Source organism: Myripristis murdjan, chromosome 21 (genome assembly GCF_902150065.1).
Source record: "Myripristis murdjan chromosome 21, fMyrMur1.1, whole genome shotgun sequence".
Taxonomy (NCBI): Eukaryota; Metazoa; Chordata; class Actinopteri; order Holocentriformes; family Holocentridae; genus Myripristis; species Myripristis murdjan.
In genome coordinates, this window is record NC_044000.1 from 29,906,499 (window position 1) to 29,921,577 (window position 15,079).

General features: G+C 44.8%; 2 protein-coding genes across 2 annotated transcripts; both read right to left on the minus strand.

Moving 5' to 3' along the window:
• Nucleotides 1-728: 728 nt before the first annotated feature.
• LOC115379548 (trace amine-associated receptor 13c-like) lies at nt 729-1,952 on the minus strand. Its single transcript, XM_030080255.1, has 2 exons — nt 1,780-1,952; nt 729-1,542 (listed from the first exon to the last, which is right to left on the minus strand). Exons 1-2 carry the CDS (start codon nt 1,950-1,952, stop codon nt 729-731), a joined length of 987 nt encoding a protein of 328 aa, XP_029936115.1.
• Nucleotides 1,953-9,558: 7,606 nt separating this feature from the next.
• Nucleotides 9,559-10,790, minus strand: LOC115379989 (trace amine-associated receptor 13c-like). Its single transcript, XM_030080992.1, has 2 exons — nt 10,618-10,790; nt 9,559-10,369 (listed from the first exon to the last, which is right to left on the minus strand). The coding sequence occupies exons 1-2, from the start codon at nt 10,788-10,790 to the stop codon at nt 9,559-9,561; spliced, it is 984 nt and encodes a 327-aa protein (XP_029936852.1).
• Between the last annotated feature and the right edge of the window lie 4,289 nt (nt 10,791-15,079).

The following is a 15,079-nucleotide window of genomic DNA, read 5'->3' on the forward strand; positions in this document are numbered from 1 at the left end:
CCTCAGTAAACAGTTGTTATGCCCTGTAAAACACGTTCATTTTTTAAAAAATTATCTATGTTCTCATAAATATTGGATCTCAGGTCTCCAGGAAATATACACTTCTCCTTAATAATGAGTGAATGCATTCATCCTCATAGAAGAGAAACTTTCAAGAAACATTTGTCAATCTTACAGATTCAGACAATCATTAGATATAGTTTGGTCTATGTTGGAAATTTGTGTGTCTGACTGCTTGAATGAAAACCCCTGCAATGAAACTTATGGCCTTTAGATTTCATTGAGTCAATATCAATATCAACAAGAACAAAAGGAAATTTGTCCGACTGAACATGCTGAATGCGTACATCAAAATCCAGGCAATTAAAAAAAAAAAATGTATTCAGACTTACTGCTGTTGATTTTATTGACTCAGTATCAACAAGAACAAATACAATTCCCTTTTCACAGAAAATGTCTTCTCTCAGTCTCTCCACAGCCTCTCTTTACAGCAGCGGTTCCCAAACCAGTCCTCAAGGTCTCAGGGCTCCTACCCTGCAGGTTTTTGTTTCAGCTGTACTCTTCTGATCCATTTAAGAGCTTCATGCTGATTGGCTGAAACAGATCTACCTGAGCACAGCATGCATGAAGGTGCATGAGTCTTACTACAGTCAGGTATGCAAGAGTAGAGCTGGAACAAGCACCTGCAGGACAGGGGGGCCTGCAGGACTGGTTTTGTAACCACTGCTTTACTGTAAGTTGGCCTCACGGGAGCCAGGCTGCAGTATCTGAAGTGTAACAATGAGTTTAACAGATTTTCTAAACCAGGGATAGAAAAAGGCATAGATAACAGGATTTAAACAGGAGTTAAGATAGAACAGAAAAGTGAAAAAATCTACAGATGAATCACTGACCACGTTCTCTCCTGCGAGAATGAAACCGTAAAATGGACAGACACATAATAAAAAAACAAGTATGACAACCCCAAGAGTCCCGGCTGCTTTCATCTCAGATTTCTTAGCAGTTACAGTCCCTGGACGCTGGTGTGTGACAGCCACAGTCTGAGATCGCATGGCACGAGCCTGAGACACAGCCACCACAAATACTCTCATATACAGAACAACAATGACAGTAATGGGAACAATAAAGTTGAAAACAAGGTCAACAGTTCCTGCAATGTAGTTAAGGACAACCACACACTCTCCAACGCAGGAATGAAACATGCCTGGTTGCTTCAGGTGGTCTTTTAGAATCAGACTACTGTAAACAAGAGCACAGATCCAACACAGACAGACATAGATTCGAACTCTTGTCTGGGTCATTTTGGTGGGATAATGCAGAGGGTAACAAATAGCCACATAACGGTCGATTGATATGAGCACCATGTTTCCTACAGAGACAGAGATGACAGAAAAGACAACAAAGAATGACAAAGTACATACCAAGTCCCCAAATAACCAACAAGCCTCTGCAAAAAGGACTTCAACTGGCAGCAGGAGGCCGGCAAGGAGGTCTGAGACAGCCAGGGAGAGGAGGAGGAGGTTGGTGGGGGTATGACGCTGCCTGCAGAATCAGAAACAGTATTGTCACTGATATTAGTAGTCATGTATTTTATCACTTGATGTAGCAGGGATAAAGCAGTATAAAAACACAAAAGCATAATTTCTGAAAATTAGTTCCTCTCATCATTGGCCAGGATGTAATAACAAATGTTCATCTGTGCTGTAGCCCATAAGCCATATGTTTTTCTTTATCTACCCATCTTAAAATGATATGCATATGACAAAAATATTAGATCACCTGAAGTGAGAGATGGAGATGATGACCAGTACGTTGAGAGCCACAGTGAGCACAGAGACGCAGGACATCAAAATGTAGAACAGCATGGCTTCAGAGTGAGGACGCACCTTCTTCCTGCAGGAGGTGTTGAGGAGTTCTGGGAAGCAGAGCTCAGCTCCTTCCAGGGTCTCCATCACCAGAGAGAGGAGGAGAGGAGAAGCTGCTGAGGTCTGGCAGCTTTCTGACCAAAGCTCTCTATCATACAGCTGATTTATCTGTCCTCCCTTTGTTTGTCTCTCCTCAGAGTTATGTCCCTCCCCCTTTTCTCTCTCTCTCTGATGCTCTTCTTCATTACGTCTCTTCTTTCCTCCCTCCTCTCGATCCAGTCCCTCCTCCCCTCTAACTCATCTTTTAGTTCTCTTCACCCACTCCTCCAATATGACCTGGAACCTTTTCTCTTCTTCACCTCATCCTCATCCTCTTCCTCATCCACAGAGCATGTCCTCTCTGTAAAACCGGGCTCTGTTTGTGGACTGGGTGACTCCAGTGATGTTTAAGGCTTTTCAGTATAGTGAGACCCACAGGTAGTCATCTGAGTGGGTTCTGGGGAAATTGAGTGAGTCCCTCTAAATTTTGTGTTTTGTTTTTTTTTTTTTTTTTTGGACAAATTTTGGTGTTAAGTTTTGTTTGATGTTATATGGCTGTAATTATGGTAACATTCATGTACACTATATGGACAAAAGTATTAGACCATAGTAGATGATAAAGATCCTGCACACTGTAGCTCCCATTCAGAATTTTTTTCATTAAGACAAGTGCGACAACGTGACGTTTCAAGCCAAAATGCTCTTCCTCAGACCATGATGATACACAAAACCAACAGACATACACAGGGTGTTCCTGGTCACATGACAATTAGACACATTGAGATCAGCTGTGTTCAGGTGAACAGGGAGAGGTGGTCAGCTGACCATCACACTACCTGTATAGAGTGCACAATCACTATTTACAATATATTTACAGTGCAAAACCAGGAATAGTACACATAATCAGATCATGTCCATATCATTATCCAATACATTAAATATTAATCATCTAAGAGTGGAGCAAAAAGTCTCCAGCCATTAAGTGGTGGGGGAACAATACATCAAACATCCTAAAGAAACGGTCTAATACTGAAGTCTTCATTCATACCTTTGGGCGCAAGTGTGTTGAGGGTATAGATCCAGAACAGTTCTCTTCGCAATAGTAGAGTGTCAATATCCCCCCTTCTACAGGGACATTTGACAGCTTCAATGCCCATATAGCGAAAGGAGGAAGTATTATGTCGCGGTTTAGCGAAATGGACTTCAACAGGACTAGACGGTGTTAAGCCTGAGCTTCAAATGAACTGAACCAACAATGCAGATATGGTGAAGATAAAGTTCTTTTAATGAACAAAAAAAGTCCAAAATCAAGGACAGGACAGAGGCGGCTCCTAACAGTACCCCCAGATTGGGGGCCCCCCTGGGGCCTGAAACAATGTCCACAGGGATCCCATGGAGACGGACTACATGATCAAACAACAGTTCAGCAGTAGCGAAGGCAGAGGGCAACTTGGCAAGAGCCACAAAATGAGCAGCCTTGGAAAATCGATCCACAATAGTCAGAATCACAGTTTTACCTTGAGATGCCAGGAGGCCGGTAATGAAGTCCATAGTGATATGGGACAAGGGTGGCAGGCAAAGGGGGATGTGTGAGCCCACTGCAGAACCTGGGAACGAACAGGGTCAGGGACAAATAAACGATCTGCCGGGCCATTACCTGGATCAGGGTGCAGCTGCTGTGCATCCCTCACGACCTTCTTGATTCCCCACGATGGCTGCACAACCACAGTACAGGAGGGGAGGATGGGATCTGAGGTTGTGTTGGAGCCTTCCAGAGAATACAGGCGGGATAGGGCATCAGGTTTTACATTCCGGGAACCGGGGCGGTAAGTGAGGGTAAACCGGAAGCGGCCGAAAAACAGTGCCCACCGGGCCTGACGGGAGTTCAGCCTCTTGGCTGACTGAATGTAGGCCAGGTTCTTGTGGTCAGTCCAGACCAGAAATGGTATCTCTGCTCCCTCCAGCCAATGTCGCCATTCCTCCAGGGCCAACTTCACGGCTAGCAGCTCCCGGTTGCTGATGTCGTAGTTCTGCTCTGTGGGGGACAGACGATGGGAGAAGAAAGCACAGGGATGCAAGTGGTTATCAGGACCCACACACTGTGACAACACAGCTCCGACCCCAGCGTCAGAAGCATCAACCTCCATGATGAACTGTTTGCTGGGGTCTGGCTGGATGAGCACAGGTGCAGTAGTGAACAACTTTGAGTTTGACAAAGGCCTTGTCTGCCTCCGAGGACCAACAGAATACCACATTAGAGGAAGTGAGTCTGGTGAGAGGAGAGGCAACCTTACTGTAGTCCTGGATGAACTACCAATAGAAGTTAGCAAATCCCAGAAAGCGCTGCAGCTCCTTGCGGGTCCCAGGCACCGGCCACTCTTCCACTACCCTGATCTCACTTGGGTCCGCCTTGATCCTCCCACTCTGAATGATATATCCCAGGAAAGAGACAGAGTCAGACTGAAATTCGCAGTTCTCCGCCTTGACAAAAAGGCGTTTCTCCAACAGCCTGGAAAGAACTTGGGAGAGATGGGAGACATGTTCCTCAAGGGAGCTGGAAAAAATGAGAATGTCATCCAAGAAGACAATAACAAAACGGTTCAGGAAATCACGGAGTACATCACTGATTAATGCTTGGAAAACAGCAGGGGCATTAGTGAGCCCAAAAGGCATGACCAAATATTCAAAATGGCCCAGGGATGTGTTGAACGCCGTCTTCCATTCATCTCCTTCTTTGATTCTCACTAGGTGATAGGCGTTCCTGAGATCCAACTTAGTGAAGATTTTTGCCCCCTCTAGAGAGCAAAGAATAGAATTGATCAGTGGGAGCGGGTACTTGTTTTTAACAGTTATGTTATTTAGCCTACGAAAATCAATACATGGGCATAGGGTAGTGTCTTTCTTTTCCACAAAAAAGCAACCAGCACCGAGAAGGGAGGAAGAGGGGCGAATGATACCGGCTGCCAGTGACTCAGAGATGTATTTCTCCATCGCCTCTCTTTCGGGCCTGGACAGATTGTACAACCGGCTAGATGGGAAAGCAGCGCCAGGCAAGAGGTGAATAGAGCAATTATATGGACGGTGGGGTGGTAGAGACAAGGCACAGTCTTTGCTAAATACCTCCTGGTGGTCATGATACACGAGGGGAACTTTGGAGAGATCAGGGGGGCTGTGATCCTCCGGAGATGAAGTGCTGGCGCCACCTGGTGAGGGTAAAGCAGACCGTAGACACAGAGAATGACAGTGGGTGCTCCAACCCCGAATCTTTCCTGTTAACTAGTCAATGTGGGGATTATGTGTGTTCAGCCAACGAAAATCCAAAACTACAGGTGTATGCGGTGCTGAAATCAGGTGGAAGGTGACCTTGAATTAAAAGGTTACTACATAACAGTGAATTAAAAGGTTACTATATATATAGTAACCTTTTAATTCACTGTTTAAATGTCTGTTCTGGCATTTATTCCTGATATTCCTTATTAGCGCATATCAAATCAGATAATGTGTGATATGCATGTGTAAACAGAATAATTCAAAGAACTTGTAATTGACTTTTTTTCTTGTCTTTGTGTGTGTAATCAACTTGTGAATTTTTATAGTGATATCTGAAAGTAAAATTTTGAACCCCTTTCCCCTGTGTGTTAAAAACAGTGTTTTTTGGTCATTTGTGGTCATAAATAGGTGATTTTCAAAACTTTCCACCAATGGGATTTCCTGGGACTTTTTTCCCCTCACTCAGGACATACTGAGGATACGAAATCAGTTGAGTTTCCTTCTCTTGCAATTTGTCCTAGGTTGACCCCAATTTTGGCCTAAAATTACTGGACTAATAGGGAAAGACTGACAACACAAACACAGGGGAGGTGAAACAGAAAAAAATACACACAGAAAGAAACAGGACAGAGGCGGCTCCTAACAGACGGATCTTTACTGCGAATAGAGATTCTATGTTCTGTGATTCTAGTTTTGAGCGCTCTAGTCGACTTTCTGATGTAAGCCATATTACATAATTCACAACAGAACACAGCTGATCTCAATGTGTCTAATTGTCATGCGACCGGGAATACCCTATGTATGCCTGTTGGTTTTGTGTATCATCATGGTCTAAGGAAGAGCATTTTGGCTCAAAACGTCAAGTTGTTGCACTTGTCTTCATAAAATTTTTTCTTAATGGGACCTACAGTGTGCAGGATCTTTATCATCTCATCTTTTCTCAAAAGTATTAGACCACACCTCTTAATCACTGAATTCAGGTGTTTCATTCAGTCCCGTTTCCACAGGTGTATAAAACCAAGCAGCTAGCCATGCAGTCTGCCTTTACAAACATTTGTGAAAGAATGGCTCGTTCTAAGAAGCTCACTGAGTTCCAGCGTGCTGCTGGAATAGTGATGTAATAGGAAGCCACCGCTGCAACAAGTCAGCTGCTCAAGTTTCTTCCCTCCTAGATATTCCACCATCAGCTGGAAGTGGGATTATTGCAAAGTGGAAGCATTTAAGAACCACAGCGACTCAGCCACCAGGTGGCAGCACCACGCAAAGTTACAGAGCGGGGTCGCCGAGCACCGAGGCTCATAGTGCGTAAAAGTGGGCAACACTCTGCTGACTCAAGAACTGCAGAGCTCCAAACCTCCTCTGGCATTAACATCAGCACAAAAACTGTGTGCCAGGAGCCTCATGGTATGGGTTTCCATGACCAAGCTGCCATATGCAAGCCTTACATCACCAAGCACAATGCTAAGTGTTGGATGGAGTGGTGTAAAGCACGCCACCACTGGACTATCTGGAGGTCTGAGTCTGGGTTTGGTGAATGCCAGGAGAACATTCCCTGCCTGACTGCACTTTGCCAACTGTAAAGTTTGGTGGAGGAAGGATAATGCTATGGGAGTGGTTGGCTGTCCCCCACCCCCCCTTGAAACAGTTCCTCCCAGTGGTGCTTGAGGCCATACTGAAGAAGTAGTTTGAGCGCATCAAACCTATCTTTTGTCCTTAAGAACATAAGGACTTTGTTCTGGTCAGGAGAAACAGAGGAAAACGTGCATGAGCTGTGCCCAGTGTGTTTATTACCATGCTAAGCGGGACGTAAAGCCCCTCCCTCAGATGCACTCAGCAGCTGCTTGTGTGGTGTGATTAAGGCTTGCCAATTGGCTGTGTGAAAGCGTGTCACAATGTGCCTATGTGTCAGCAGGCAAATTTGACGGCATCGACAGCCTTATTCAGTTGGACGTTTGCCAAGGATATACATACAGTGGTATTGTTGTAAATGCCCCACTGGTTCATTTATTTTTACTTAATTGACATGCCTGGGTCTTTCTCCAGTTCTGTGCAGAGCACTGCGATATGAGGTTTGTCAGCCCTGCTCTGCCATTGGACACGTGACTCTGCTTTATCATACTTGAATATTTGTTCCATCATTGTCCTGCTGATGCTTGCTGCTTCATAGATATGAAGGGCTCTAGTTTCGCAGACCAGGCGAGGCGGGGGCGTAGCGCAGATGCGCTTCGCCAACTGGGTGTGGCCAGGCGGATTTTCCAAGTTTGGCACGCCGTTCTCGGTGGCGCAAGTACTCCGCCGTCCCTCCTACCGGCGGAGGGGAGGAGAGAAGGCATGGTGTGGGTTTGACACAGCCGATTCACATGTAACCAATCAAATGAGCCCCTGTCCTTGCCTTTAAAATGCGCTGCGTGAAGGCGTAATGAAAGTTTACACAGCTGACATGGAGGTCTATTGCCGCAGGCGGAGCGGAGCTCAGGAGACAGGCGCGGAGCGGAGACCGGCGAGCAGTGCGGACACGTCACCAAAACCTCACAGGCAGGCTTCCGGGATGTTAGACACATGAACAATGCAATAAATACCGAAAAAAACACTATTCAATGCTACGATCACAATCAGCACATACATATATCTCCATATCAACTGTCCCCTCACAGCTGATGTCAGATCAAAGGAGATTGGCACCGTTTGTGCTGATTGGGAGGTTTTGGTGATGTGCACCAGGCAGCCAAACTTCCACTGCGCCGGCTCCGCTCCGCCTTGCGCTGAAAGTAGACGTGGTTTCAGACGGCGAGCTTTTGGCGCACCTCGGCGAAGCCTTTTGGCACGAAACTGTCACTGCGCCAAGCCGAATCTGTCGGCACCTCCCCCCGCTGCGCCACCACTCCCATCTCGGCGAACCTCCGCCTGCGAAACTTGGACACTGTCCGCCTCTCCCGCTTCGCCGGTCGAAACTAGCTCTGCGCGGGGTTCGCCTCACTGCGCCACCCCGCGCTGCGCCGGGAAACTAGAGCCCTAAGTGTTGGTCTGTCCATTTCCTCTGTTGCCCCTTTGTCTAAAATTGTTCATGCAATAATGTTTCATCCCGCTGTTACACACAACCATCACACATGGCTGTGTATCCATATAATCCATATAATTAATTCAGCACATGGACCCAAACCATCGAGTGATACATCAGAAATGTATCAATGATTCATTTGTAGCACTGGGGTAAATAAAATATTGTCATATTATCAATGTTATCATAATAAATACGCAACAGTTCAATCAGTGAATGAGCACACAAATGTTTCACCATGACCAAGTGTAGGCTACACTTAAATAGTGTAGTAGTAACTGGCTTGCTGTGGGGAACAGCATCATCTTAGGTTGTACTATTAAGGTATGTAAAATGTGGGCCTTCCATACACATTAATTGTTGCTTTGACATCGCTGAGCACATAACACTTTCAAGTGAGCTTTTGCACCCAAAAGCGCGTGTATACTCTTAACATTTTCACACATTTTAATGGGTGCTGCACCTGTTCCTTGTAAATTAATATAATGTGTATGATTACAGTTCAGTCAAATTTAGATATCCTCCGCGGGCAAATTGCAGGTATTTAAACAAACATAGGGTTACACAAAAATACACGTGAAAACTGCTACAGCTGTTGCAGTGTAAAGCTGTGAGTGAGGTGCACTGACATGTAGAGTCAGATTCAGGAGGAGACAGGAGAAGAAAGGCTGAAAGGCTGGTGAACAGAGGTAGCCCGTCTAATAACAAGGGGAGGCGTCTGTAGCCACAAAGGCTATGAAGATGCTTTTTGTATTTAATGCTGAATGACTGGAACCAGGAGAACAGCCATGTTATTATACTCTCAAGGAAGTTAACATTCTCTCTATTATTATCTAAATATGTCAGCTTATTAATAAACAAATGTCAGCAAATTACGTCTTCTGAAGATAAGAAATAAGCCATTATACTATACGCTGCAAAAAATGTCAATCAAGCCATCCTCATAAGAGAGAACTCTTCAAGAAACATTTGTTAATCTTAAAGATTCAGGAAATTATTAGATATAGTTCAGACTATGATGGAAATTTGTGTGACTGACTTTGCTTAAATGAACATCCCTGCAATGAAAGAACAATATAATTTGTTTAATATTATTTATTCAAACTTATGACCTTTTGATTTCATTGACTCAATATCAGTATCAACAAGAACAAATGGAGATTTGTCCAACTGAACATGATGAAAGTGTACATCAAAACCCATGCAATATTTAAGAAATATTTATTCGGACTTCTAGCCTGTTGATTTTATTGACTCAGTATCAACAACAAATACAATTCCCTTTTCACAGAAAAGGTCTCGTCTCAGTCACTCCACAGCCTCTCTCTACAGTATGTTGGCCTCATGGGAGCCAGGCTGCAGTATCTGAAGTGTAACAATGAGTTTAATTGCTTTTCTAAACCATGGATAGAAAAAGGCATAGATAACAGGATTTAAACAAGAGCTAAGATAGAAAAGAAAGATAAAAAAGAACAGAGATGAAGCACTCACCAAGCTGTTCTCTCCTGCAAGAGTGACACAGTAATATGGACAGAAACACATTACAAAAACACTGATGACAACCCCAAGAGTCCTGGCTGCTTTCATCTCTGATTTCTTAACAGTCCCTGAACGCTGGTGTGTGACAGCCACAGTCTGAGATCGCATGGCACGAGCCTGAGACACAGCCACCACAAATACTCTCATGTATAGAACTATGATGATAGTAAAGGGAATAATAAATGATAAAACAAGGTCAACAGTTCCTGCGATGTAGTTAAGGACAACCACACACTCTCCAACGCAGGAATTATACCTGCCTGGTTGTATCAAGAGATCATTAATAGTCAGACTGCTGCAGAAGGCCGAAATGAGCCAACACAGACAAACACAGATTTGAACTCTTCTGTGTGTCATTTTGGTGGGATAACGCAGAGGGTAACAAATAGCCACATAACGGTCGACTGATATGAGCACCATGTTTCCTACAGACACAGAGATGACAGAAAAGACAAGAAAGAATGACAATGTACAGACAAGGTCCCCAAATAGCCAACAGGCCTCTGCGAAGAGGAATTCAACTGGCAGCAGGAGGCCACACAGGAGGTCTGAGACAGCCAGGGAGAGGAGGAGGAGGTTGGTGGGGGTGTGGAGCTGCCTGGAGAAAGAGGAACATTATTTTCAATATCAGTGGCAATATTTTTTATCACTTGCTGTAGCAAAGTATTATAAACACAACAGCATTATTTAACAAACTTAGCTCCTCTCATCATTGGCCAACATGCACAATATCTGTGCATCTATGTTGCACTTGAGCCGTATGAGCCAAATGTTTTTGTCATATATGTTTTATAAAAGAAGTGTTTGAAGAAGTATAAAGAAGTATTTGACAAAATATTAGACCACCTGAAGTGAGAAATGGAGATGATGACCAGCACGTTGAGAGCCACAGTGAGCAAAGAGATGCAGGACAGCAGAATGTAGAGCAGCGTGGCCTCGGAGTGAGGACGCACCTTCTTCCTGCAGGAGGTGTTGAGGAGTTCTGGGAAGCAGAGCTCAGCTCCTTCCAGGGTTTCCATCACCAGAGAGAGGAGGAGAGAGAAGCTGCTGAGGTCTGGCAGCTTTCTGACCAAAGCTCTCTATTGTAAAGATTTATCTCCATCCTCTCATTTTGTCCCTCCCTCTCGTCACTTCTGTCTGTCTTTCCTCTGAGAGTTATGTCCCTTCTCTCTCCTTTCCTTTGCATCATGCTCATTTGTTTCCCTAGTCGCAATAATACAGTCACACAATGCCAAACATTTACGTTGGAACATTGGGCAGCAGTAACCCCTAATATTGGTGGCACTGAACAAGAGCTCACTGAATTCCAAAGTAGTGCTGTAATAGTACTGTAATAGGATGCCACCACTGCAACAAGTCAGTTCATGAAATTTCCATGGCCAAGCAACCGCATGCAAGCCTTACATCAGCAAGCACAATGCCAAGCATCGGATGGAGTGGTGTAAAGCACGCCTCCACTGGACTCTGGAGGGGTGGAAACGTGTTCTGTGGAGCGACCAGTCATGCTTCTCTATCTGGAGGTCTGATGGTCAAGTCTGGGTTTGGTGAATGCCAGGAGAACGTTTCCTGCCTGACTGCATTGTTCCAACTGTGGAGAGAGATAACGCTATGGGCTTGTTTTTCTGGGGTCGGCCTCAGCCCCTCAGTTCCAGTGAAGAGAAATCTTAATGCTTCAGCTCATCAGGACATTTTGGACAATTCTCTGCTTCAAACTTTGTGGGAACAGTTTGGGGAAGGCCCTTTTCTGTTGCAGCATTATTGTGCCTCAGTGCACAAAGCAAGCATGGTTGGATGAGTTTGGTGTGGAAGAACTTGACTGGCCCGCACAAAGCCTTGACCTCAACCCCACACAACACCTTTGGGATGAACTAGAACGGAGATTGTTACGCAATCCATTAGGTGAGAAGGTTTTACCTAAAGAGCAACGTTTTTAGCCTTCTCTTGAAGATTGAGAGGAACTCTGCAGATCACATGGAGTTTGGTAGCTCGTCCCACCACCGCGGAACCACAGAAGAGAAGAGTCTTTCTAGTGATATAGGGCTTTCTTGTGCTGGCAGCACCAGGCGCCGCTCCATGGCAGAGCTAAGTGGGCGGGAGGGAGCATAAACGTGAAAGAGGGAGTCCAGATAGGTAGGAGCAGTTTTGGTTTCTGCTTTGTTTCTGCAGAGGCTTGAGCATGCCTGCCAGGAGCCCTGCCACTGAGGAGTTGCAGTAGTCAAAGCGTGAAATCATAAGCACCTGTACCAGGAGTTGTGCTGCATGTTCAGGCAGGTATGGTCTGACTTTCTTGATCAGCAAATCGGCCACAAAGGCCACATGTTCCTTAAAGGTCAGTTGGTTGTTGATCATGACATCCAAGTTTCTGGCAGATTTTGTAGGAATAAGCTGTGTTGAATCCAGTTGGATACTGATCTGTTGTTGTACATAGGGACTGGCTGAGAAGATGAGGAGCTCAGTGTTTGACAGGTTGAGCTGAAGATGGCATTCCTACAGCTCAATCTGTCAGTGAGACATGCCAAAATTTGTGCCGAGACTGTGGGGTCGTCTGGCTGAAACAATGGGAGGAGTCGGGTATCATCAGCATAAGATGTGAGTCATCTGCCATTTGAGCAGATAACTGCACCAAGGGATGAGGTGCATATTGAGAAGAGAAGGGGACCGAGCACTGACCCTTGAGGTACCCCTGTGGACAAGCAGTAGGATTTAGACACTTCCAATCTCCATGACACTCTGAAGGATTTCCCTGTAAGGTAGGACTCAAACCAATGGAGGGCAGATCCTGAGAAGCCAAGCTCAGTGAGTGCAGAGAGGAGGATTTGGTGGTTAATTGTGTCAAAAGCCGTGGACTGGTCAAGCAGAAGTAGGCCAGAGGACTGACTGGCAGCTCTAGATGGCCACAATGCTTTCACTAGAGGCAGGAGCGAGGGCCTGTAATTTTCAACCGGAGATGTGTTGAATGTAGACTTTTTTAGTTAGCGGATTACTCGGGTCTGCTTAAAAACGGTGCACAACACACCCGTTTTGAGTGAGGAGTTGATGATGAGCATAACTGCAGGAATAGGTGTGGGTGACACATCCTGCAGCAGGTTGGAGGGTACAGGGTCCAACTCACAGGTAATAGGGTGAGAGTCAAGCATAAGTTTGAAGACTTGCTTCTCAGTCACACTGGTAAATGGGGTGAAAGAGGGACATACTGAGTTGTTCAGGCTCTGAAAAGTGATTACTGATGGCAGAAACCTTATCAGTAAAGAAAGATGAAGAGCAGTCTGCAGTGAGCAGAGTTGATGGTGGTGGGGGTTGAGGAATGAGTTAAAAGCTGAAAATAATTTCTGAGTGTATTTGGTGTTGCTGATTTTGATTTTCTCCTGATAAGAGGTTTTGGCACTTAGCTCAGAGGAAAATGCAGATAGGACAGTCTGACAATTATTGGGGTCAGCGGGATCTCTGGATTTGTGCCATTTTCTCTCAGCTGCCCTGAGTTCTGCCTAATACTCTCTTAGCCATGAGCAAGGGGGGGTTTTAACAGGCAGATTTGGATGAGAATGAGTAGAGGTTGTGTAGAGAGGCAGTTAAAGAGCAACAGGGTATGTCTGTGTTGTTGTTGACATGGAATGAGGAGAATTCATTTTGAGGTTGCATGGTAGCCAAGACCTCACTGGAGAGCTGAGTCAATGTGAGGGACCGGAAGGAAAGAAAACATTTGTGGCAGAGCATTAGGATGTTCTGATAGGTTAGCCATAAACTGAAGAAAGAAGTGGTCTGACAGAGGCAAGGGAGTGACAATCAGATATGCTGTTGAGCAGTTTCGAGTCAAAGTCAGATTGAGTGTATTGCCCACTTTGTGTGTAGAAGCCGTAGAGACCTGTGTGAGTTAAAATGAGGACAGTAGTGAGAGGAAGTCAGCTTGCTTGTGATTTGCCAAGATGGATATTCATGTCCCCCATCACAATGAGCAGGGTGCCATCTTCAGGAATGGCTGAGATTAGCATGTCTAGTGCAACTACAAAGTTCCCCAGTAGCCCTGGTAGGCAATACATGACGACCACAATTAATTTAGTGGGACCGGTGACCATGATTGCATGGTATTCAAACGATGAGTTATTGCATAGGGAAAAAGACACACTCCAAAATCTTGTAGAAATCTTGTAGAATTAAGCACCTTGAGTGCCCTAGTGGTGATTTAAGAGCTAGGTAGTGCCAGAAATGCAAAAGTGTACATTCTATAAGTAACAGAAAGGATTTGAAGCTTCTGACAACACATTATGCATGATTTCCTGCCAGGCTCAAAGTCCCTGTCCAGCAAAAGGGAACAGTCACCCCTCTGTGACAAACTCAGCTCAGGAATGGGCAAGAGCTAGAGAGAACCACTGAGGCCTATTCCAAGAGCCTACATCTTTCATTCCAAAGACAAGGAACACCCCACTGCCAGGCGACAATGATGACCCAAGAGAACGTGTTACAATGTGGGTCAACACACTGACATGGAATGACAATAACAGATTTAGACAGGGTGGCCAAAAACATCAATTCCTTCACACCCACTCCAAAAGGAGGCCATGATATCCACACCTAGAGGTTAGGTTGATAGGACCACATAGCCACTGGAGATCAGCTCTTCCTAATTAGAATAACCTCCAACCCCAGCTTCCTCGACCGTCAGGTCAAAGCTGACAACAAGCTGCCAAGACAAGCCCTCAGACAGGAATATGGCAAATTATAACTTATAAAAATAGCAGACAATAAATGTTTTAGACCAAGTGTACTCCCTGCTTCCACCATTTTCTCCTCATTACCCTTCCTTCTAACCACACCCATGCATTTTCATTGATTGTAAGAAAAACAATCATATTTTTGCATAAGTCTGTGATTTTTTTTTTTTTTTTTTTTTTTTTTTTTTTTTTTTTTTTTGTTTGTTTGTTTGTTTGTTTGTTTAGGAAAATTCTACTCATTCTACTTTTACACGTTATTAGAGCAGCTGGGTATCAAAATCTGTAACCTTAATGGTACCTTAATGGCCACACTACTACAGATTATTGGATAAAAGAGGTGTCATTCAATACAATGTTTGTTTCAATATGTCATCCACCAAGAAAGAAGCTCATCTTGCTGTCGTGAGAACAGAAGAGTAACAAGAGTAGGGATTTTTGGGTGAGTTGACAGAAAAACAAAACAGAGTGGATGCAAAGGTACAAAGACTGAAAGAAGTGGTGGGACAAGCTGTTGTGTATGCAGGGAGACAGTGCGGCCTGTAAAGCCTGACCTCCTCCAGAGAGCCAGCACTGCCCTCTGCTGCGCGCAAAAGGCAAAA